Source organism: Pocillopora verrucosa, chromosome 12 (assembly GCF_036669915.1).
Source record: "Pocillopora verrucosa isolate sample1 chromosome 12, ASM3666991v2, whole genome shotgun sequence".
Lineage (NCBI taxonomy): Eukaryota > Metazoa > Cnidaria > Anthozoa > Scleractinia > Pocilloporidae > Pocillopora > Pocillopora verrucosa.
This window is the reverse complement of record NC_089323.1, coordinates 3,139,312-3,165,015: the sequence shown is the minus strand read 5'-3', so window position 1 is coordinate 3,165,015 and position 25,704 is coordinate 3,139,312. Positions and strand designations below refer to the sequence as shown.

Genomic DNA, 25,704 nt, shown 5'->3' with positions numbered 1-25,704 from the left:
CAGCTGAGACCTACACTAAGACTTTGCCCTTTGAGCAAGTAATGATTGAGTAATAATTCATTCATGGGAAAAATGAGCCTCATATTAGCCGTTTGTGTTACTCTTAGACCTGTTTATCATGCCGTTGTGAAAACTTTAGGGCATCATCGACATTAATCAAAAGCGCATTAGTGATATCTTACCAAAAAAATAGGCAGTTAGTCTTCGAAATATCTACCATAACATCGAAGTTGTTTTTCTGTTTCTATAGCGGTGTTTGATCAAAGCAAAAGTCACCTGCTGGGGAAAGTCCCCTTTCTATCGAAGCGAAATGCATGAACCAATCAAAACGATATATTTGTTTGCAAGCCACACCCTTAAAGCTTGAGGTCTGATTGGCTCCTTCCAAACCTGATGACCATGTATACGCGCGTATGCGAAAACATTGATCAGAGAAAAGGAAGGCTTCAAGCAGGTGATTGCTTTGTACGAGGGCCGTGTTGAGTTCAGGTGGAAGGACCGAGCACCCACCACAAGGTTTGTCTTATGTTTCTTCCTTTTACTGCACGAAGCTCACTTACCACTTGAATTTCTACATCTCTTCACGCGTCAATAAGACACAAACCCCCTTTCAGAGCGAGAGGACCTCGATCTTTGAGATGTCGTAGACCAAATCGGCAACATAAAGAAAATGATGCAGACTTTTTCCTTCCTGAACGTTACGCGAAAATTCGATACAACGAGGCAGCTTTCTTAATGTTCAGGAAACTTACGCAAATGATTGCGGCGCAGTTCAATTTAAGAAGGTTCAAAATTATATTTGCAAATCCTTTAACTGCCATGGCTGCGTCAAGGATGAATTTGTCGCAACGGTTCAAAATTAAATTTCATATTCGCCAAGTTGAGATCAATTAAAAAGCCATAAATTCGCAGCGCTTTGCTTTGCATTTCTTTCGAAGATCAGCCTTTTTATCAAGTTATCGTATTCATTTAAACAGGACAAGAACAATTTTCATGACGAAAGTGAAACCACGAGGCGCAACCGGAATTCTACACTAAGAGAATCAATAAAAGGATTTGTTTGTGTAATGTTTTTTTCTCTAGGCAGATCTATAAGTTGACTGCACTTTGTACCGAAGAAGCAGGTTTCTCCTTCAGTAGCTGGCGAGGGCGTTTGAAGAAGCTGAGTTGAGCAGGGCCTGATCTATCACGAGGTTTGCAATTTGTTTCTATATTTTACGGTTTAGTTTCTTTGATTTTGAAATGGCCGAAGCAGTGATTAATAAAGTACAGTGAAACGATTAATTTTCTTCGTATAAACCCCCGGACATTTGCGATCGGTGCGCCAAAGGTTACTGCTCAAACATTATTTCAGTTTGCGAAGCTGCGTTATATTCAGGGCTATTCTACCACCTCAATTTTTCCTTTTAATTGGGTACAGTTTTTTTTTTCTTTGAAACATTTCTTGTGATCCGTTTATCACAAAAAGCTGCTTCCTTTTGGAAGGCCATCAGTTTGTTTCCGTTGGTTATGTAAGACAGTAGTCGGGAGGTTTGTCGTATTCATTTAAACAGGACAAGAACAATTTTCATGACGAAAGTGAAACCACGAGGCGCAACCGGAATTCTACACTAAGAGAATCAATAAAAGGATTTGTTTGTGTAATGTTCTTGTCTCTAGGCAGATCTATAAGTTGACTGCACTTTGTACCGAAGAAGCAGGTTTCTCCTCCAGTAGCTGGCGAGGGCGTTTGAAGAAGCTGAGTTGAGCAGGGCCTGATCTATCACGAGGTTTGCAATTTGTTTCTATATTTTACGGTTTAGTTTCTTTGATTTTGAAATGGCCGAAGCAGTGATTAATAAAGTACAGTGAAACGATTAATTTTCTTCGTATAAACCCCCGGACATTTTGCGATCGGTGCGCCAAAGGTTACTGCTCAAACATCATTTCAGTTTGCGAAGCTGTGTTATATTCAGGGCTATTCTACCACCTCAATTTTTCCTTTTAATTGGGTACAGTTTTTTTTCTTTGAAATATTTCTCGTGATCCGTTTATCACAAAAAGCTGCTTCCTTTTGGAAGGCCATCAGTTTGTTTCCGTTGGTTATGTAAGACAGTAGTCGGGAGGTTCGGGAAATGATTTTGCAACTCTTGATCTTCGTAGACTAAGGGCTTCGACATAGAAATATTTCACGGAAGACTGCCACTTATTCGCCTGAACACCGAAACACATCATGTTCTAAAGATTTATCTGTGATATGCAACCGAGAAGCCCATAGTGGTTATGATTTGTTTTAATTGCGCTTTAAGAGCGAGACAGTAGTTCCCATCAAATTTAACGGATCCGATCGAACTAATGTTACCTAACAAATTTAGCACAATTTTCCACAGTCTCTAACCTTTTTGATCATTGGAATGACGTCTACAATATTTAAAACGAAAGTAAAACCACGGGGCACAACCGAGTGGTTTTACCGCAGATTATTTTCAGAGTTTTTCTCTTTTTTGCCCTGACAAAATGATATATACTCTTTGATGATTCTTTGTAGATTAAGCACTCGGAGAAGCGAAAATGTTTAGTTTAAAGTCGTTCATGAATATTATGCAAGAACTAATTATATCCGTTCATAGCATTATAAATTGTTGATGAATTCAATTGCCACTACCATTTTTAAAGTCTCTGTTTGTATTCAATTCGGAAAGTATTCGATCACCGTTACAATAATCTTTAAAGCTTCCAGTTTAGTTAAAAACAGCTTGTTTCTTTGTTTAGTTCAAAAAAGCACTTCTCACTTACACGGGAAGTAAACTTGGAAATTAAAGAATTCAATTACGGTGAAAAGACTGTCTTCAGGACAATGCACACGGAAAATGATGCCGACATGTTGGTTTTGTGGCGCCGCATAATTAATTAGCGCGACAGAATATTCGACGCATCAGAGAAATTTTCTTAGCTAGCACTGCCTTGAGTTAAAGAGTATTTTCCCGTTTCAAGCGATTTCTCCGACTCAGTAGATCTCGTGATATCCGTTTTTTTTAAACAGATTTTTACAATTGGTATCATCCTCAATGAAACAGCGAAGACAAAAGTGTGAAAATTTATCAATTGCACGCGTAAGCGTATCATGTCAACAAAAACGATGGAGGAACTTTGTTTGTGTCGACGATTTTATTTTGCTTTTGGGTGCGGGTAATCTGTTGAAACTTTTTTCTCGCTATTGCAAAAATTGACCGATGCGGGTAATCTGCCGTGCGGGTTAATGGACGGAAATTACGGTAGTACTGTTCACCTTTTTTGTAAATTTTGAGGAATCATAAAAATAATAGTAGCAGTGTCGATTCAGTGTCAATTCGAATGGTGTTTCATGTATATCTTAGACTTCGCCAAAAACAGTGTAAAATGCATTAGTGTTATTCTTTGGTGCGTGACGTGGTTTTGATCAAGTAAGAGGAACTCTTTGCTGGTAAAATGAGACGGAATTTACACGGCGGACTGAGGTTCATTTAGCATATGCTCAAAGTTACCTTCATACTGTTTCCATTAGAAATTGTTTCTGGGGGGGGCAGTCCGAGAAGGAGAACGTTCAAGGAATTGTTTTAGAAGTATTGACGCTAAACTTTTTCTGTTGACGGAGTAAAAGCGTGAACCAAATGCGAATTTTGCGATGGTTGGTAATTTTGCACCCGAATTTCTGTGGCGTAATCCAACCATAATCGTTAAGAAAACATCACGTTTACAAGGAATTTTTTCCTAAAAGACATCTGATCTAATGTTTACGAAAGGGAAAGTTCCTGTTTGCCCTAAAAGAGAATTATAAAAACATAAACCAATCAGCAAAGCAGGAATGTCGTGAACATCACGTGCCTACACCGTTACCCTGAGGGCTGATTTGCAAAAACTTCTACAGTAAAACAGGTTTATCAGAATAGCATTGTACATTTGACTAGAAGAGAATTTTTCACCCTTTTCTTTTAAAAACAATTGGTTACGAGATGTGCATCATAGGGACTTTGGACATCCAGGTGCAAGGCGTCTGAAGACCCTGACTAGTTATTTGCATGACAACATCAAAACAGGAAGTTAATGTTTACAAATGGGAAAGTCCCTGTTTTCGTTAATGGAGAATTATTAAAAAGTGAACCAATCAGCGAAGCTTGTCTGTGGCAAAAGATAAATCTGATTGGCTCTAGAGCGGAAGCTTGAAAGAAACTTATAAGAATGCTTTGGAGTGTTTAATCAGTGTATTGATACCTCCTCAAGTGGCTGAGCGGTTAATACGAGGCAGCTGAGTTGCGGAGCAGAACCTCATCAAACACCAGGTTTGCAAAAACGTTGCTTTATAATCCTAACGTTAAATTTTTAAGCTGTTTCCGGCTTTTTATCGACCACAACTAAACTGACAAAAGAGGTGGTAAAGTGGAAAGTTGAAAGAGTCTTTCGTTTGTAAGATAAAGACTCTCTTGCAATCCGCCTCAATGAAAGACCATGAATCGGTAAATTCGAAATTGGCGAAGGAAATAAGATTGCTCACTTCATTTTGTATCCACTATATTTTTCTCGTAAAATGGAATATCAGTTTAATTATTTTGGATATCATAATCTGAGTGGCGATTTATTTACGTTCTGTTTCCCACTATGGACCAAACAGCTACCTTTCGGTGTCACTGTGTTGTAACGATAATTCAACTGTTCATATCATTTTTTCTAAGAACGAAAGATGTAAATGAAATCCAGAATTTGAAGATAAAAATTGAATGTTCTGCTACCCAACCTAAAACTGACTGCAAAATGTTCCTGAATTAGGAAAGGGAAAGGGGTTATTTTGGAATATTTTTTCACAATAATATGTTACGAGATGTTTCTTATTTCAATTTGATGAAGCATAAGTTCATAGGAATAATTGAATGGTACCAGTGCTAATTTGTTTCGATTACATTTTCACTGAATTCTACGAAGAAAGGGGAGCTTTTATTAAGAAATGTTTTTTCCTTTTTTAAACTGAACATCGATAACCTGGAGATGTATATGTTCAAGAAATTTCCAATCGATCGATCCACAGGAGGTCGTGCTCTTGAAAAAGTCAGGGCATGGTCAAAACAAACTCGTATCTATTTACAGGGAAAGCCCTTGTCTCTAGGAACTGAAAAGACATGTCTTTGAAAAGGTATTTTGTTGGTATAATATGGCTTCCAGCTGCGATCCGTTTAGTGAAAGACCTTCAATCAGTAATCTCTCGATCGGTGGAGAGAAATAAGATTCCTCACATCAAAGTCATTTTGTATCTACCATACTTCTCTCGTTTAATATAACATCGCTGTTACTATCATGCTCGGATATCATAAGCTGTATGGCAATTTATGGACCGCTGTGGACCAAAAAGCTACCTTTCGAAAGGGAAAGCAGTTGTTTTTGTATATTTTTTACACTGATAGTCTATACGAGGTTATTTTCATTTCAATTTGATGAAGCATACGCTCATAGGAATAATTGAAAGATACTAGTTCTAATTCCTTCAGTGACATTTTCACTTAATACTCAGAAAAAGCAGAGCCTTTGATCGAGAAAACTTTGTATTTTCTAACAAAACTGGAGATCCAATAGCCGTGAGATGAGCGTTCAAGAAACTGCCAAACAGTGTTTGAGAGTCTGCGCAAAAATTGTTTTCAACACTGATAGAGTAACTCTATGGATAAACGCGAAAGGGTCCAATTTTCGGGGTACTGATTCCTTTGAAAAAGCAGCTGGTACATGCCAATAAAAAGACCAAATAGTTTTGTAAACAGCAAGCGCGCGAGGTACTTTTCCCCGAAAGATAAATTAAATTGAAAAAGCAGCTGGCACAAGCCAATACAAAAACAAATAGTTCTGCAAACAACATGTGAACGAGGGACATTTCACCGAAAGATAGGTTAACCTTCAAGGCATGATCAAAGCAAACTCACAACTGTTTACAGGGAAAGCTTGTTTTTACGAATTATGATATGCCTCAACCGATCAAATAGTTCATTTCTGAAATACTCATCGTTCAGAAAAATATTGCCAGGTTCTCAGAAAAGACTGAATATACATTATCCGGCGATCTGCGTTCGGGGAATTGTCCGAGAATTTCGTGACACTTTTTTAATTCTATTGACCGAGCCTCGAAGGGCGAGGAAAAATACTGCGCAACTCGCAAGATGTCCGTCGTATTATAAGTAAAACCATCGAATAATGGAATCATCATTTCATTATTATTTCATTTTTTACTCTTTTGGCTGATTTTAGAACTTTTGGTACGGTCTCGTCGATTATTTGATATGCAAAAGCTGATAATGCAATCCCGGTGCTGGAATGATTTCAAATTTTTGCACGCCTGGCTGAGATAAACAACCTTAATTTCAAATCGCTTCATTTCATATTTTATTACACCAATTTTGAAATCACTGGTGGTCCCTGTAATCTGATTGACTCTAATTAGTGTGATTTATTCTAGAATCGCACCATTCTTTGCTTTAAAAAAGTTGAGAGGGTCTTTCGTTTGTAAGATATAGCCTATATTGCGATCCGTTTGAATGAAAGACCTCGAATCAGTAAATTCGAAATCGGCGGAGGAAATAAGACCGCTCACTACATTTTTTATCTATCACATTTTTCTCGTAAATGAAATAACAGTTTAATTATTATGGATATCATAATCTGTGTGGCGGTTTCAACAGGTTTTAGATTTCAACATCAACTGTTCATATCATTTTTTCTAAGAACGAAAGATGTAAATGAAATCCAGAATTTTGAAGATAGAAATTGAATGTTTTCTACCCTACCTAAAACTGACAGCAATATATTCCTGAATTGGGAAAGGGAAAGGGGTTGTTTTTTAATTTTTTTTCAGAACAACATGTTACGAGATGTTTCTTATTTCAATTTGATGAAGCATACGTTCATAGGAATAATTGAACTTTACCAGTGATAACTTCTTTCGAAGACTCTTTCTCTTTATTCTTTGAAAAAGAGGAGGTTTTATTGAGAAATGCTTTTTCCTTTTAAAACTGAAGACCGATAACCTGGGGATGTATATATTCAAGAAATTTCCCAACATGTCCCATTACTGATAAAGTGACTTCTTGGATCGATATATACACGAGGTCTTATTTTCGCGCTAAATCCCTTTGAAAATGCAGCCTGTATAAGCCAATTAAAAAGCAAATAATTTTGTAAACAACATGTGCACGAGGGACTTTTCCCCGAAAGATATCTGATAGTCTTCATTAACATAAATCGTTGTGTTCATGAAAAGGTCAGGGCATGATCAGAACAAACTCACATCTGTTAAAAGGGAAATCCCTTATCTCTACGAATTGTAACATACCCGACCTAATAAAATAAGTGAGCCAATCAGTGAAGCTTGTCTGTGTCAAAAGATAAATCTGATTGGCTCGAGCGTGGAAACTTTAATGAAACTTATTTGAATGCACTGGAGTGATCAATCAGTGTAGCGATATCTCTTCAAGCAACTAATCGGTTAATACGAGGCAGCTGAGTTGCAGAACAGAACCTCATCAAACACCAGGTTTTCATAAACGTTGTTTTATCGTTCTAACGTTAAATTCTTAAGCTGTTGCCAGCTTTTATCGACCACAAATGAAGTAACAAAAGCAATGGTAAACTGGAAAGTTGAAAGAGTGTTTCGTTGTTAAGATATAGCCTCCATTGCGATCCGTTTGAGTGAAAGACCTTGAACCAGTAAATTCGAAATCGGCGGAGGAAATAAGATTGCTCACTTCATTTTGTATCTGGTATGCTTTTCTCGTAAAATCTGCTTGGCGAGTGAATTATGTTCTACCTCCTGCTATGAACTAAGCAGTTACCTTTCGGTGTCATTGAGCTGTAACAATGATTTTTCTTCCAGTTTTTCGAGGAACGGAAGATGTAAGTGACATTCAGAATTTTAGAAGCACACAATCACTGATTATTCAACCTAACTTAAAAACCGAGTGTAAATGTCCCTTAATATTAGTCTTTCACACTGATATGTATTCCAGGTAATTCCTATACTTCAATTTGATGAAGCAGACGCTCATAGGAATAATTGAGTTGTACCAGTTTTTATTCCTCCAATATCATTTTCTCTTAAAAAACTGCTAATCGATAGCCAGGACATGTACAATTAAGAAATTTTCAAACAGTGTTTGAGAGTCTTAGTAATGCATGATATAAAAGAGATCGTATTCTATTGTCATACAACGTAACTTCTTGGATATACACGAAAAGGTCCAATTTTAAGGGTAAATCCCTTTGAAAAAGCAGCTGGAATAAGTCGATGAAAAAGCAATTAGTTTTGTAAAAAATATGTGCACGAGGGACTTATCCCCGAAAGATATCTGATAGGTCATTTACATAATTGTTGTGATCTTGAAAAGGTCAGGGTATGATCAAAACTCACATTTGTTAACAGAGAAAGCCCTTGTCCCTTCGAATTGGGATATATCTGAATCAATTAAATGGTTCATTAGCGAGATCCTGTCGTCCAGAGAAATATATCTAACATACGTTCTCAGAAAAGAGTGAATATAGATAACAAGCAGGACTAATGTTCTTCGTATAACTTCCAACATCGTTATCAGTATGCAAAGGCAGTTGTCAAACAACTTTTCAGGCGGTGAAAGTAAGTTATCTTCGGCTTGCCACATCAAGTCTTCTAAAACAGTGTGTGGCCTTTTAGGCTTTGAGCCAGCTTTGTCCTGCGATCTGTTTGTGATTAACTGAACTGCTTCCTGCTAAAAAATAATTTTCTTTGTTTTGTTTCTTTATGTAACATCGTAAGTAATCAACAAAGATTGATATAGTTGCTCTAAAAACTCTAAAAACTGTGATATCAATAAAGAGACAGAGATATTTTGTTAAATGCCAAAGTGCCTTTTATTATTCGGACTCTTTCTGGACACAGAGGAACCCTTGTTGGATAATACGTTGCTCTTCGATTCTTCACCAGCGAGCTAAATATTTCCGTAATGAATTCGACGAAACCGAATGAATTTACAGATAATCATAGCACCGCTTTATTCTAAAGATTGGCTTAGAGACTGTCTTTTTCTCCTTGTTATTTTTTGTGCTTCCATTTTACCTCTCTAGAGACCTGTGTATTTTCTTTTTCTTAATTCACAATGAACTCTAGAAAATAAGGGAATTGTTTAATCTCGATTCCAGCAGGCCGGCTTTAACGGTAAATTATTGTGTTTTTAAAATAATGCCCCAGTATATTGTGCCACTATGACCATTAATCATTTCTTAGAACCGTCTTAATAGTTTAAAACTGAAACATTTTGCTAATAATGATGGTTGTATAACAACAAGATATGGTCATCTCGCACCTGAGCTGCAAATTTAGCACTTGCAGAAAAGAAGCCTGAAAAATATTCAGGCCTCAACGGAACTCGAACCCGTGCTTTCCAAATACTAGTTGAGCGCTACTATCATCTGAGCTACAGAGCCACACTAAATAACAGTGCACATTTTAGAGGGTTCGTGGATCCAGGAGGGATCTGATAAAATTTGTAATGAAAGATGTTAAGTCCATATGTACTCTTCCCGAACTTTTTAACAAACAGATTAAGAGACACAGGGTATCACAGTCAAGCCTGATTCTTCTAAACTCGTTTTTCCAGGTTTAACCTTACTTTTTACAAGATCAGCACCATAGGATAAAATGGCCAGAAACGAACCGTCAAAGTTTCCAGACATGGAGAAGGTAAATCAATAAGTATCTTATCAATCTTGAGCTTATAGTTGTGCTTACAGAATGATGATATAACAGCTTTCGACTGCTCCCTAAAAAGGAAAACCTCTTTACCTCCTTCTTTGCTCACTGAAGCAAGCCTACCGGTAGATTTTCAAAACTAGTGGTTTCTAAAATACATTAAGAAGTAACCTAAATCTAACAGTAATTTACAATGATAACAAACAAGGCAAAAGTGAAAAGTTAACGAAGGAAGGAAAGCAAGAACGAAACCGAAGGTTAGGAGACATGTATAAAACGACATACAGACACTCTTTGAAAAATTGACTGATTGGGTGCGAAAACCCAAGGCATTTCGCTTCGGAACAAAGTTTTGCCTCAAACTTTGCCCATCAAACTATCTTTGGTAATAAGGAAATAAACCAGATTTGTTTCTAGAAATAAGTTAAAATAAAATTTGCTTAGGGGCTTGACAATAATCAAGCTGCAAAAGGCCCAATTTTGACCTCTTGCAACATCGAAAATTTCAAAAGTTGACAAGCTTGTCCCTTGTAACACAATGCATTTCAATTTGGTATGTATTTGTTCAGAGTTTTGCCATAAATTATTTAAAAACCCTCTTCAAAAGTACTCCCTTTTTCTTGGGTGATATTTCTCAAATTTAGGACATACCATTGAAAACTTCGATTGATATTTTCTAATAACATGTTTGAAATCATAAAAATATTGATATCTAGCATTTATTAATTTCCTACGCCGTAGTAACAAACGTTTGATAAATTTTCTACTGCGACAGCCCAATTAAAAGAAGAGGAAATTATCCTCAAATAAATAATGGATCTATGATCTTGACAACTTATTGAATACTAGTTCTTTAATTTGGCCCTCCGTTCCATACCTTAGGTCAGCCTCCTTGATGTTCTCGTGTATGATGCATGCAATCGTCTGTGAATGACGAGACAGATCATGCGATTACCGCGCTTGTCATTGAGTTCAGTCGTTGATGGCATGCCCCAGATTTTTGTTAAACGCCTGTTTTCTGATTGGCAATCTGAGTCGGTGATTTGTGATAATGTGTTGGTCAGCACCTTCTTTGCATTTACGCCTGTTAAATGTTAGTCTCATAGTATATAATTTGATGCAGACCCATGCAATGCCTTATTCGTTTGTCGGATTTGTTGCATGTATTCCAAGATCAAAAGCACATAATTGTCCATGTTCTCTTGGAGAGAAAAATTATTTTGTCCATATCCATATACTCACGAAGATATTCGAGAATTTGAAAGTAATAACTCTTTAGAGTGCTCTTCAGGTCTCTTCAGGCAAGGAAAGACAAAAAACCAACATCATGACCTTCATTACAGTATTTTCTGATTGATGCTTTTAAAGGACACAGAATCCTGTCACACATATCTTTTCCAGCCTGCGGCCCAGAATGGTCGTACCGAACGAGTTCGATTCCCTGGCGATGTCCGAGTTCTTGCGGGGATGACACCAGCTTACTGTTTTGGTAGCAGCCTCCTTCATCAGATATAAGAAAAGCCCCTTTTCATTCCTAGATTTTGCAACTCCATGGCGAGAAAAAGATTTTCAGTGACTGACAGCACTGAAAACCATGCATGTTAATCTGTTGTTCACCACTTTCAAGCTTTTAGCCGTTCACTTAAAATGTTCTGATTATCAGTGGGTCATCGGTCAGTGTGTGCTAAGAACTCTGTCTTCCTATCTTTCAACTTAAAATGGTTAAAGTCTATGATCTATTAAACTACTAATGTGAAGGGGTCGGAGTTTGCTCAGCAAACAAATTTGCAAGTTTGAGGCAAAACTTTGTTCCGATGCGAAATGCTCTCGACCACTCTAACAGAGATCGCCACCGAGTAAAATAGGCTAATGCTGCGCGGAGATTAGAACTATTGAAACCGCTGAAAGACATTGCAATACTCATCTTTCCTTAAGGAGAAGGGGAGTTCAATATACTCTAACCTGCAATCGAGAATGATTGTATTCTCCTTTGGACGTCTTAGAAGTACATTTCCGAGCTCAAGGTACAAATTCAAAGACAAGCCACAAAAAGTGAGGAGGGGGGATAAGTACTGTCCAAGCGTACTACTTTTCGAAACATCAGTTGCAGGGACACAAGAGATTTGCTCGTCCTGTTCCTGTCCATGATTTGACCAAAAGTGTGTTCATTCAGTAACGATATTGCGATATTAACAATGAACGACTGGGTCATCTTCCCCTCGCAGCTTATAAATTGATAATCTGAATGTTGAATTGTAGGAAGAACGTGAAAGAACGGACCTTAACTTAAAGAAAATCCTTGACGAGATCGACCATTGGCCCGATGATAAAAAGCAGCAAGATATGAGAGATTTAATAGAGCTTCAAAAGAAGACAGAGAAGATGAGTTCTAAAGTAGGAAAGACTGGTAGGAGCTTGCGTGGAGCGGCTAAGAAACTAGACGACGTGTGGAGGAACTGCAAGACAGCACACGCTGTTGGAGTCAGCGCTGGAATAGTGGGAGGCCTTATTTCAATCGGTGGAGGAATTGCAACATTGATGACAGCGGGGGCTGCTTCTCCCTTGTTGGTGGCAGGATTGCTCATTGGAGGCACTGGAGCTGCTGCAAACGTAGGGACTGCTATCGTCGAGGCGCTGATAAATTCGGCTGAAGTCAAAGAGGCCGAAAAACAATTGGCGAAGACTAGGGACAGTATGAACGAGGTAAACAGGTTTGTCCAGGAGGTTTTGGTGCCGAAAGAAGGAATGAGGCTTATTTATATGTATTACCTTGCCAAAACCCTGAAGTTGGGATGTCCTGTGGTCATGACGATCCTTCGTGAGCTAGTGGTTTTCTCAGCAGGAACACCTATTAAAATGGTAATACAAATAGCAGAAAAGGTACTGGCCTGTGCACAGGCAACTGGTCAGGCCAGTACGAAAGCTGCAACCCTGGCTAGCGCTCAAGGGGGGGGAAAGGCAGCTGCACAATCTGTTGACGATTTTGTAGGAGCAATAGGTCAGGCTGGAGCACAAGCTGCTGATGACGTAGTCGGAGCAGGGGCTAAAGTGGGCTCTGAGACAGTCGGTAAAGCTGTCGGTAAGGTCATCATTGGGGTCAATGCTGCATTCGTGGTGTGGGATGCCATAGACCTTGGCTTCACCATCAAGGATCTTGTTGAAAACAAGGGATCTGAAGCTGCAAAAGTCATGAGAAAAAAGGCAGACGAACTCGAGAGTGCCATGAATCAGTAAATATCAGCAAAAGGGAAGAGTTCGAAATGATTTTCAATTATAAACGTAACATTGATCTGCGTTGGCGTGAACATTTTTCATCATGCAGTTAGTCGCATTTAGCCATTTCTTATGAGGACGTTACCTCTTAGAACTGCATTAACGGCATTTAGAAAGTTTTCTTTTTCATGTGGCCTCTTTTGATTTTCAGAGAGATAAGAGAAGGATGTTTCAATTTGATGTATGCAGTGAAAAGCAGCGTAGTTAAATAATTACACATTTTAAAGAGAGTAAATTCTAAGATCTTTTGGGTTAATGCCTGCATGTAAGGCAAAATTATTTAATGCTTCCCTTTCAGAGTTGAGAAAGACCATTTTCACATTCTATCTACGTTCCCAGTTTAGTGAGGAACAGCATGTCAGTCTAAATAACAAGTTAAGATGTCGGTGTTTGCAATTTGTCTAACTTCAGCCCATAGGTACCAGACTCAATCGATATGTATAATTTACCTTACTAAAGTTTGTCATTTACTTCTGCATTAAATTTTGATAACAAGCTTTTCATCTCAGAAAATGCTCTTTGCCATGTGATTCCGATATTTGTTTCCACTGAGGCTCCTGGCCGTCAATTGACCTTTACTCGCATAGTGGATAAAGTTTTTGATAAAGTGATTCTGCATCTCATGATTAAACAAGTTGTATAAGAGAATTGGTGTTGGAAAGCATACAAATTTATTTGAACAAGGCGAAAAAGCATTTTCACAAGCAGCTGGAAAGAAAGTGACATATTGTTTTTACAAAGTGGTACCAAAGCGGGTAGCCAAATTATTGGTGAAATCATAATCACAGTAAAAGAAATATTCATGCAGGACGGCTTACATCTGAGCATGACGATCAAAGATCTCTTTAAAAAATAAAAGTATCTGGTGCTGCATACGCTTTGAATATTAAAATATGGGAGTTTGAGTATAAAAAGAATCTATTGAGAATAAAAACTGGCCGTGTAGTGACTTGGTACATTTGGCGCCTAAAATTTGCCAAGCCTAAATGAAAAAAAAAAATAATGACCTAAAATGAGTACTGAACTTCTCATTGAAAAGGAAGATATATTTTATTTGTTTCAAAGCCTTTTGTTGACATTATTATGGCAAACTACAGTACTGTAATAATCCAGTGCTATACTTGATAATTGAGAGTGCAGAGGTATTCCAGCGCTATAAATAAAAAGTAAGAAAAGACTAATTCTAATGTAACTAATTCATGGTACCACTACTTAGCAAAATTTACTGGCCGTAGCGTAAATTTTGTGGTTAAAACGTGTAAGTTTTTCTTTTCGATTCTGTTTGTTTCAATGAAAATGTATGTTGGGGCTTATTCGAAAAATAAACGAACAAAATAAAGAAAAACAGCAGCCGCCGTTATCCATCATAGCCCACAACTTGACAAGACATAGTTGTGAAAGCAATATGCAGCGGCCTATATTGTCATTTCCCTTCGTGGAGTCCAATTACTTTATCAATGCCGTTTGCCTTTTCTTAGCTAGCACGATAATTGCGAATGACAGGATCAAACAGTTTAAATCAACTTTGTTTTCAAATTTTTGTTCCACTCACCGATTTACTAAGTAGACAAACTTATATGCAGTTATAGGTCAAGAACGCGTGAGCTGGACTCTCTTTTTCCCGCAGCGAGCGAGAAGATGAGAGATCCTGGGACCGAGGTTGAAACGATGTACGAAAGAAGAATCAGTGGACATGAGAGGTCGAGGATAAGAGACAGAAGATGAATTTCTCGCAAAAAGAGCTCTATATATAATTTAACCGTTTCTACAGAAGAATATGGAGTGCCTCTTTCTCCAATTTAGAGCTGAGGGCAAAAGCTGAAAAAAATTGTTATGACTTTTGATGATGCAATCCCAGCACTGGAATGATTTCAAATTCTTCAACACGCCTGATTGATATAAACAACCTTTAATTTTGAATCACCTCATCATCTCAAACGGAATACAGCATTTCAGCAAAGCATCGAACATGCGCTCAAAGGAGCATTTCTATCCGTAATCTTTCACAAAAGTTAAAATTGAGACTTGACGAAGACTATTGTATCAATCACGGGGACTTTGGAAAACTGGGCACAAGGCGCCTTTGCTCGTGAAACGCTAGTTGATCCTTACCCACTGCTTCCAAGACGCGATCAAAACAGTGAGCTATTGTTTAAAGAAGGGAAAGTCCCTGTTTCCACTAATAGAGAACTATAAAAAGTGAACCAATCAGCGAAGCTTGTCTGTGTCAACAAAGGAGTATCTGATTGCCGCCATCTAGAAGCTATAAGTTAACTTATTTGGTTGCAATGATGTTGTTTTCGATGTAAGGGTACCTCTTTAAGCGGCAGACCGGTCAAAGTAAACTCTCAACACATACACGAGGGACTTTTTCTGCAAAGTGTTATTTTCATTCCCATTGTGTTCATTAAAGGTCGAGGTAAGGTCGAAGCAAACACGACAATGAATACAGGGAAACCCCCTTTTCTAGGAATTCTATGATTAATGAACCAATCAAAGGCTTTGTTTATGTGACGCTGTTGTCTCGACAAATCTATAAATTGACTGCACTTTGTGTGGAAGAAGCGGGTTGCTCCTCCACCAACTTGCGAGTTCGCTTGAAGAAGCTGAGTTGAGCAAGGCCTTATATATCACGAGGTTTGCATTGTGTTTCTTCATTGAAGGATTAAGTTTGTTTTATTTTGAAATGGCTGAAGAAGTGATCGACAGAGTACAGTGAAGCGATTAATTTTCCTCGTAGAAACCTCCGACGTTTGCGATCGGTGCGCGAAAGGCAGCTGGTAAAACAATCTTTCAGTTTGCGGAAGGTATGTTAAATTCAACGCTATTTTACCCCCTAAATTCTCTTAAAATTGGGTATGGTTTTTCAGCTTTGAAATATTTCTTGCGGTCTGTTTATCATTAAGAGCTGCTTCCTTTTGGAAGGCCATCACTCTGCTTCCATTTGTTATGTAAGACGGTAGTCGGGAGGTTCGAGAAATGACTTTTTAAGCTTGATCTTCGTAGACTGATGGCTTTGATAAATAAATATTTTGCTATGAAATACTGCCACTTATTCGCCTGAACATCGAAACACATCATGCTCTATGGATTTATCTGTGATATGCAACCGAGAAACATAGTAGTTATGATTTTGTTTTATGGTGCTTTAAGAGCGAGACAGTTACCCATAATATTCGACGGATCCGATCGAACTAATGCTATCTAACAAATTTAACACAATTTTCCATTGTTTCTAACCTTTTTGATCATAGAAATGACGTCTATAATTTTCAAAACTAAAGTGAAACCGCGAGGCGCAACCGAGTGGTTTCACTGCAGAATTATTTTCAGAATTTTTTTTTCTATTATTTGCCTTGACAGACAAATGATATACACTCTTTGATAATTCTTTGTTGATTGAGCACTTGGAGAAAGGGAAATGTTCAGTTTCAAGTCCGTCGTGGATATTATGCATGAAGTGATGCTATCTGTTTCTAATTTTATGGATTGTTGATGAATATTATCAATGAACTCAATTGCCACTACCATTTGAGTCGTTGTTTGTATTCAATTCAGAAAGTATTCGATCATCGTTACTACTGTTAACCGATCAGTAAATTTTGAGGAATCATAAAAATAATAGTAGCAGTGTCGACTCAGTGTCGATGGGAATGGTGTTTCATGTAGCTCATGGACTTCGCCAAAAACAGTGTATCACTTTTGATCGTTTCATTACCTGATATAGATGGAAATTTTTAAAGATGCATCAGTATTACTTTTTTATGTCTGACGCGGCTTTGACAGCAATATGAAGGGTGCCGTCAGAGGGATAAATGAGCTGTCTGACGCTGAAAGGCAACAGTGCTGGAGTGGTCTACATGACCTTCAAATGAAGACGGTGGATGCACGTGTCAAAATCCAAATAACCGCAGACAGTTTTCGTGCAGCGGCTGATAAACTGGATCAAGTATGGCGGGACAGCAAGATAGCACATGCTGCTGGAACAGCTGGTGGAATAATTTCGGGTTGCCTCGCCCTTTCAGGTGTAACAGTTGTGACTGTATGTCATTTTGCGAGCCAAGAACTCGTAATGGGTAAAATTTCAAATAGTAAGTTCTCCACACACCCACAAGGAGGAGAGCTATATGAAATGTCCATCTATTCAATATTTTCTTATTTTTTGTCCATCACTTTGTGCTTCAAACGGTCTTCTGCTTGCCCAGACCAGAAAACAGTAAGTAAACTCCCCGACTTTGATCTTATTTCATAAGTAACATCTAAGTTGCATGTCGTTTTAAATGAGCATCTGTGAAATACTTGAAAATCTTGACTCGCTGTTTTGTAGAAAGAAAAAGCAAGAAAGGTAGACGACATCCTAGAAGTAACAAATTTTCTCAATGACGATGAGAAACAACAGATCAGGGAACATTGGGATGAGTTTAAACAGAAAACGGGAAAGATGAATTCCAATGCGGAAAAAAACCGTTAAGAGACTCCGAACAATAGCTGATAGACTTGATGAAGCGTGGTGGGAGTACAAGATGAAGTACGCCGTTGCAAGCTTTGCGTGTGTAATAAGAGGAGTTATAGCACATAGGTCTGGAAGTATAGCAGCCATGGGTTTTGGAATTGCTGGAGCCGTAGTCAGCATAAGGGCCCGTTTCATAAAAAATGTCAAAGATTAAGAGGATAACGAAGTGGCCGAAAAGCTCTTGGAGGAGATCAAAGACGACTTCATAGCCGTGAAGGAAAATGATCCATGAGTGGTTAGACAAAAGAGAGTACGTACGGATGATATACATTTACCAACTCGCTAAATTCAATCAGGCGGCTAACCCTCAGGTTTTGATGATTCTTAGTGAGTTTATTTTTGACTCAATGGGGATCCTCATGGCAAAAGAAGCCTCAACTTCTGTCGAAAAAGCAGGTTGGATTTCTGGTGGGAAAGCCAAAGTTCAAGGTGGCGCTAAAGGAGCAGCAACGGCAAGAGCACAAGATGCTAATGATGCAGTCCAAGCCAGCGCGAAAAACCTCAGCACAGGAAGTGGCAAAGCCGGAATGGAGTATAATTTGCTGATGATGCACTTCAAGCCGGCGCGAAAACCTATAAACAGGAAATAGTAAAGAATGGAGCACAATTTGCTAATGATGCGGTCCGAGCCGGCGCAAAAACCTCGACACAGGAAGTGGCAAAGGGCAGAGCACAAGTTGCTGATGAAGTAGTGGAAGCTGGTTCGAAAACAGTTGGAAATTCCCAGAAGAGCTTAGCTGCTTCTTGTAACACTACCTTTTTAGTGTTGGATTCCATAGACCTCGGCTTCGCCATCATGGATCTTGTTCAAAGCAAAGGATCTAATGCGGCTAAAGATCCAACGGAAATTAAAAGGCCAAGGAGATATAACAGCATCCTCGAATCGAGGATGCTGTTACACAGAAATCGGAACTTGAATTCTTGGAACAGTTCAAACTCACTCCAACAGTTAACCTTGGTTTTTCGGCCTTCAAAACCGAACGCAAAAACCTCAACTTCCCAAAGTTTGAACTTCTCGCGTCCGCCATCCTGTTAGGTGCGCAAGGCTTTTTGGGTTGATGACGTGTAATGGTTGCTTCATTCTTTTGTATATGGGGTTTCCCTGGGTTTTCCCCGGTAAAATGGCACAAAGACATCTGTTAACGACGTGCATGGATTCATACTGTTGGAAGATCATCTCTTCCAAAAGGTTTCGCGTCTGTCTTCGGAACATTTCGAGAACAATTGCTTTTATGAATCATACCCAATGGAAGTACGGATAGCTTTGTTTACAGGAGAATGAATGAATAAGCATTTGACACCAGAGGCCTAGCAACCATCAACGTCATTAAACCAAACTGCCTCGCGCACCTGGCAAGAATGCGGAAAGGGGAATTTGCTCTTGCAGTGAAGGCCGGTTTTGAAGGCCGAAAAAATTTTTCACAAGGTGAAAGGAATGACTTTAAGTACCAAATATGTTGTGTCTGATATATTTACAGCCTTTTGAGAAATATTTGCGTTAAGAGATGTGAGTTTTAAAATCTAGTTCTATATAATTATATATTAATAAAATCAAAAATCTTACTACAAATTCTCTTGACGATGCGAGACGGCAAAAGAGCCAAGAGAGTATTCTCTTGAAAATAGCTCATGTTACTGGAGCCTCTAGTGCAATAATTCATCCCAGTTTTCAACTTAGTAATAATCGCGATGTTTTAATCAGCGACCGAATGTAATTTGTGACGGACTGATCCAGTGGTGTATTGTTTTTTCCATTATATGAGGATTCGTGCATCACAACTTTAGAGTAGCGTTTCCTTAGGGAATTAAAACTATCTTATGTCTCTGGCCCGGTCATTTACCCTCCTAAATTGAAAATGATTATAGATCATAAAAGAGTGCTCAAAATAACAGCAGGAAAAAAAAGGGGGGCTGATGAATGGAGGTTGTAGCTAATCGCAATTGCAAGAAGAAAATGCATACAAATTAGTGCCATTTATTTATCCGGAAGTACACTCTCCCTCCCCCCCCCCTTCCGGGATACGAAGGTGGAAAAAAGGTTTTACGTGACACCCGATGGCTACAAAGTTATCCGCGGGTTGCGTGACTTGCGCTACATCAAAAACACGATAGAAGTGATCAGCAACGCGAATTTTTCATCTGCGTAACGGTTTCATTTCATCTCCATTTCTTCTTTCAATCTTGTGTAACGTTTAGATCCAGCTTGGTTCGTCAGGATCAGTAAAGGAACTTTCCATTTGTAACCGATCCAAAAAAAGAGGATAAGAAACCTACGCTATTAAGATGAACGAGTCTTGGAATCTCTGTTGATGGAAGTGGCGGATCCAACGCGCAAAGAAAGTTCCGCGTCTCTCACGGTTTTATTGTGACCATACCATTTACTTTTTTTAAAGTGCTTACGACACGAAATAAATTTCTTTTTTTGCGTAAATATTTAGCTTATCATATGTACAAACCAATTCTGACAAAAGAAAAATTTCAAAAAACTTAAAACTCGGTTTTTTCGGGCCCTAAAGTACTCCTTTTTGTCTTAAAAGTGTCCCTTGGACTGGTAACGAATTAGCGGGTGATGACGTAGAAAACTGTGAAGACTCTCAATTGACGCTTACAAATCTCTCACATCTCTTCTAATTTTGTAATTTTGTATTATTCAGCGTTGAAATACTCTTGAAATAATGTCCGATAGCAATGTATACCTACTTTCAGCAAGCTTTACCGAGAGTTGTGATACATCGTACTCACGAAGTAGGGAAGAAATGGAAGTTGCGATTCAGCCCTACGAAGGAGAACCGCGCGCATCAAATGAGGATCTCGACGAAGACTGACAAAGACTGTTTCTCGCCTGCGGTGTTTAGGTCAACATTAGAACAAAAAATCCCTGTTATTGAATGTTTAGTGTGCTGCGTTTGTGTTTCGTTTTCTATCGCGAAATCCGTGTTAAGAATGGATAGCTGTGTTCGTTTATGTTGCCATAACATTTTATTCTTTTGCACTATGTGCGGCTAAGGTTCCCCTAGGTCAGTGCTCTAGAGTTTCGTTGCTGTAGAGAAATTCCGTTATTAAACCCAAAGCTAATTTTTGACGAAAGAATCAGCTGTATCAGGAGGCACGATGATTTTTCACTGAGAAGTCATTGCAAGCTGCTCCTTTCCTCAGAGACTGCAAAGGCAAAGACTATCGTCGAGCCCGCGGTCAAATAGAACGGAGAACGAGTGAGTTTATAGTTGTCTGATTTAGGTTAATCTCAAATAGGTCTTTTAATGGAGAAAAACCTTCTTTAGTTTTAGTGCAGCATTGCCGTATGACCCATTCCGCTCAAAGGAAATAATTGACATCAGTATTATAAATGAATATTTCGTACGCATCGACTTTCACACAACACTCGGATTCGCTACCATCTAATTCTATAAAATTTGTGTTTCTTTACATGTCTATTTACAGTGCTGTTATCACAATGACATTGCTACTTTAAGTTTCTTGAGGGCCGGGTGGAATTGATAGCTCGTGGGATGGTTTTTCGGAAACCCAGGTTAGCAGAATACACGGCCCCCTTCGAGCTTGTGATTATGCCAGTATCCGCCTGAGGTTTCCCACTGTTCACGCAACAGGATATCGGTCAGCTCAGGAAAGGGCTTGAACTTCATTACAAATGATGTATTTCTGTTATTAAAATACGATATAAACTACAATTGATAGTATTTTCATACGATAAGAAAAGCGCAAATGTAGTCATGTGGAAAGACAGGGAGTATGAGTACATCTCAAGCGCGTAAAATAAACAACAATGAGGAGCTCACCATTCTGCGCTTGGAAAACGTCCACCGAAAAGGGTGTTGAACAATCATGTAAGGTGTGGGAATAGGCCTCTTAATTAGCATTCTTTTAAGCTGAATTCATTGGTTATCTTCCCCTGATTTGATTGGTGATATGTGTTCGTAACGGGCGCCTTCGAAGCAGGTACGGAGCATAAGGCCGACGACATTAAATAGTAAAATCTCCTCGATTTCGACGGTCGAAACGCGTCCATTTTGGCCGCGCAATACGTTCGTCCTTTCTTCTAGATTTCTCCTTTCTCCATTATAGTTGCCGACGTGTCTTCATAGTTTTCTACGTCATAGCTATGTAACATCACCGTTTTGGCCGCGCGCTTAATGGGAGCACTTTTTGGCCGCCAAATCGCACTTTCCATGCACATAAAAACGGGTAAGGAGAACTCGCTAGGCGCTAAGGTCGATTATTTTTAATTTTAAATACAGCTATCAACCAAAAAATGCAAAAAAAAACAAACAAAAAAACACTCCGATCTATACAAAGAAACAATTATTTCTCAGAATTCTCTGATTAATGAACTAATCAAAAGTTTTAATTGAGTGGCACAGTTGCCTTTACAAAGCCATATACTTATTACACCTCGAAGCATCTCTAGAAGCCTGTGATATCAGTTTCCTCCAGCACAGCTTATCGGTCTGCATGAAGAAGCTGAGCTGTGCAGGCCTGATCGATTAAAAGGTTTGCAATATTTTTCTTCATAGAACAGCTAAGTTGGCTTTTTAATTCTTCGTCTCTAACCAGCTAAAGTAGTGATTGATAGAGTATGATTTAAGGGCTAATTTTCTTCGTATAACTTCCAACATTCGTCATCGGAGTGCAAAGGCAACTTTCAAACAACTTTTCAGTCGGTGAATGTAAGTTATCGTCAGCTCGCCACATCAAATCTAGATCTTCTAAAACAGTGCGTGACCTTTCAGGCTTTGAGTTTTTTCATGCGATTTGTTTTTGGTCAACTGAACTGCTTCCTGATAGAAAATTCTGTACTTTGTTTCGTTTCTTTATGTAACATCGTAAGCAATCAAGTAAGATTGATATAGTTGCTCTAAAAACTGTTATATCCATAAAGAGATAAAAATATTTTGTCAAATACCAAAGTGTCTTTTATTCCTCGGACTCTTTCAACACAAAAGAACCCTTCTTGGATATCACGTTGCTCTTCAATTCTTCACCGGTGACCAAAATATTTACGTAATGAATTCCACAAGACCAAATGAATTTATCGAGAACGATCAAGTCTCTTTACTCCAAAGATTGGTTGTCTTTTTCTATGATTATTTTTGTGCTTTCATTTTACCTTCGTATTTTCTTTTTCTTAATTCAGAGTGAACTCTAGAAAGTTAAGAAATTGTTTATTCTCAATTCCAGCAGGCAGACTTTTAAGGAGTGAAACACTTAAAGCCACTTATAGTAAGACACACCTGAATGTTTCAAAATAAGTTGTATGCGTGGGTGTTAGACTTAATCCGACTGAAAGGTCATTGCTTCGATTAAATAACACGACACAATTGATTGAAAAGGGGATTTTATTCAGAGATTGTAGACCTCACGCACCCTATAAAACCTATTTCTATCCTTCTGTTCATTTTTTTTGAGAAAACAGTTATTGCCCGCGATAACGGCAGATGTACGTTCAAGGAATTATTTGAGAATTTCATTTCTGAGCATGCATCGGACACAAATCCACGAAAGCACAATAAATTTTTCCGGACTCAAATAGAACATAGTTTTTTTTTTGTTTTTTGTTTTTTTCAAGGAAGATCCATGTAAAACAGCACCAGAAATAAGCCACTAAACGTCAAAACGCTCTGCAAACATCATGCACACAAAGAAAATTTCCCAGATACCTTGACAAGCCTTCGTTGTTCGTGAAAAGGAGTCAAGGCAATTATCTTTACGGGGACAGCTCCTTTTTAATAAAACCTATATGATAAGCGAGACCATCAATTGATTTTTCGTCACTGTAGCACTCTTTAGCCCGGAGAGTTCTAAGTAAATGAACGCTGTAAGGTGAATTATACTTTTATACCTTCTTTAGCGGCACGGTTTGTTCGAGGAAATTTTTCTTCACTAAGCAAGTTGAAGCACCCAACAAATTTTCTGTGTTTGCTGTATCTACACGACTTTTTCATTCTCAGTTTTCCTTACTGTAATAATTTCACCTTACTCTGCAGGAATAACAATCGTGTAATTAAGAATGGGGCACTTCCTCAATGAGTTGAACAGTGTTGTCGCTGATCTGAGCGTCGATCAGTCACAATTGGATGCGACTGACGCCATTGAGTTCCAAGATAGGGCAGAAGTTATGTTTCACAATGTAAATAAAGCCCTCAAAAGTCTCCATGCAGCGGCTAATAAACTTGACGAAGCGTGGAGTACTGCCAAGATAACTCGTGTAAGTGGAACTTCCATTGGTATAGTGGGAGGAGTCCTCACCATCATCGGAGGAGTTGCAACAGTAATGACAGCAGGCGCTGCTACACCCTTGTTAGCTGCAGGAATGGGCGCTGGCGTCATCGGAGCTGGTACAAACATAGTGGGAAATATTAAAGAGTCACTCATCAACTCGAAAGAAATCAAGAGAGCGGAGAGTGACTTAAAGGAGGCTCTGGAAAGCATAAAGAATGTTAGAGGGACTATCGATAAGTGGTTGGAGCACAAAAAGATATCCACACTGCACAAAATTTACAAGATGGCTGAGGCTAAGAGGTGGAGCAAACCATTGATCAAGCTCCTCGGTGTGATTTTGCTTGCCGCCAAAGAGGCTTATAAAGAAAGCCAGGCCTTTGCCGGACCGGCGGCCAAATTCGTTGCCTCAGAAGCTGGTAAGGCTACTGTAAAATCGGCTGGGATAGCTGGTGTAGGAGCTGCTGGAAAGGCTGGTGCAAAGTCTGCTGGCAAGGCTGGTGCAAAGTCTACTGGCAAGGCCGGTGCAAAAGCAGCTGGGAAGGCAGGTGCAGGAGCCGCCGATGATGTCTTACAAGCTGGAACCAAAGTAGGAGGCAAACTGGCTGGTGGCTTGATCATTGGAATCAGCACTGTATTCCTGACATGGGATATTGTCGATCTTGGCTGCACTATCAGAGATCTCGTGGAAAAGAAAGGATCAGACGCCGCCAAAGATCTGAGGCAGAAAGCAGCGATTCTTGAGAATATTATGAAGAAATTAGAGGAAGAAGGATCCATCTAAATTGGATCAATGGGCCATATAAACGTAGCCATGTAGAACAAGCACAATTGACATGAACTCTGAACCTTGAAAAAAAATTTACCCTAGAAACGTTTAAACTTAAACTTTTAAACTTAAACTTTTGTGAAAAACTACAGTACCTTCTGCTCAATCAATGAAGTAAAAGTTTGTTTTATTAAGGCACCGATGGAAATATTATTCGTATATTCTTAAGAACAGTCCAATCGCTGAACCACACTATTTACTTCGAGTTTCTCAGGTTAATGTAGTGTTTTAATCCATTTTGAATAAAATACCTTTGTAACTACAAGTTTTGAGGACCGCGTTGTGTTTGACTCGGGGATTAAGGTTATGTACGAGATTACAGCTGTTCAAGAAAGTATCAGTCAATGGAAATCGCCGTAAAATTTCCTTGGTTGAAAGGATAATTAAATGTAGCAAACGAACAGAAGACCGTGGGAAATGACTTAAAATGGCTTGGAACTTTTCTTTTTTTCCGAATTCTAACGGTCGTAGTTACCAGAATGTCCCATGATCCAATTTGTTTGAATCACTGCAGTAAACCTGAAGGTTCGCTCACTTACTTTCTCCCTTATGCACTCGCACGTCCTAGTAACAGAAAGTGTCAATATCTTCGGGAATCAAGCAGTAGTCGAAAAGGTCACGACGCCAATAAGCTTCAGTCGGAAAAAACTCTTAGAGGGGTTGTGTCATAGATTTCTTTAAAAACTCCACGCTATTATGCCGGTCTAATTATGCATAATGTGGCTAAAGTGGTACCGGTCACACAACTCCTCGATAATTATTTTACTATAAGGGCGTCACGCGTCACGGCAAACCTCTTTGTTTTGTTACCTTCTCGGGTGGTATAGAGACACATACCGATGATATATTCGTATTATGTCCTTGCTTTGATAATCAGCCAATTTCAAGCACACTCCAGAATTTAAGTGTTGAGTAAGATATAGTCATGAGCAAGGATGTTTTTGCGTCATGTCACGGGCATAGGTCGGAAAAAAATATTCTGAGTTCCAGCGAGCAATCGAACCTCAGACTTTCTTATTCCGCACAACTATGCGCTATCACTGAGCTACATTGACTATAAGGTAAGCTAAGCCATTGTTTTTTTCCGAGTATATTATTAATTCGACATTTGCACTCGAAACACATTTGAGTTCTCTCCTTCTG

At 38.8% G+C, this 25,704-nt stretch overlaps 2 protein-coding genes across 7 annotated transcripts; both read left to right on the top strand.

Moving 5' to 3' along the window:
* The first annotated feature begins 388 nt into the window (after positions 1-388).
* On the top strand, positions 389-13,482 carry LOC136277266 (apolipoprotein L3-like). 6 transcript variants are annotated; one of them, XM_066159039.1, is made up of 5 exons: positions 389-516; positions 1,084-1,193; positions 1,664-1,769; positions 9,621-9,703; positions 11,972-13,482. In XM_066159039.1, exons 4-5 carry the CDS (start codon positions 9,662-9,664, stop codon positions 12,944-12,946), a joined length of 1,017 nt encoding a protein of 338 aa, XP_066015136.1. In that variant the 5' UTR covers positions 389-516; positions 1,084-1,193; positions 1,664-1,769; positions 9,621-9,661; the 3' UTR covers positions 12,947-13,482. The 6 variants fall into 6 exon arrangements, with proteins under 6 accessions (XP_066015136.1, XP_066015135.1, XP_066015137.1 ...); XM_066159038.1 differs by having other exon boundaries at positions 1,660-1,769; XM_066159040.1 differs by having other exon boundaries at positions 435-516; positions 1,088-1,193; positions 1,660-1,769.
* Positions 13,483-23,523: 10,041 nt separating this feature from the next.
* On the top strand, positions 23,524-24,880 carry LOC131783244 (uncharacterized). Its single transcript, XM_066159416.1, has one exon. The coding sequence runs from the start codon at positions 23,524-23,526 to the stop codon at positions 24,514-24,516; it is 993 nt and encodes a 330-aa protein (XP_066015513.1). The 3' UTR covers positions 24,517-24,880.
* The last annotated feature ends 824 nt before the right edge of the window (positions 24,881-25,704 follow it).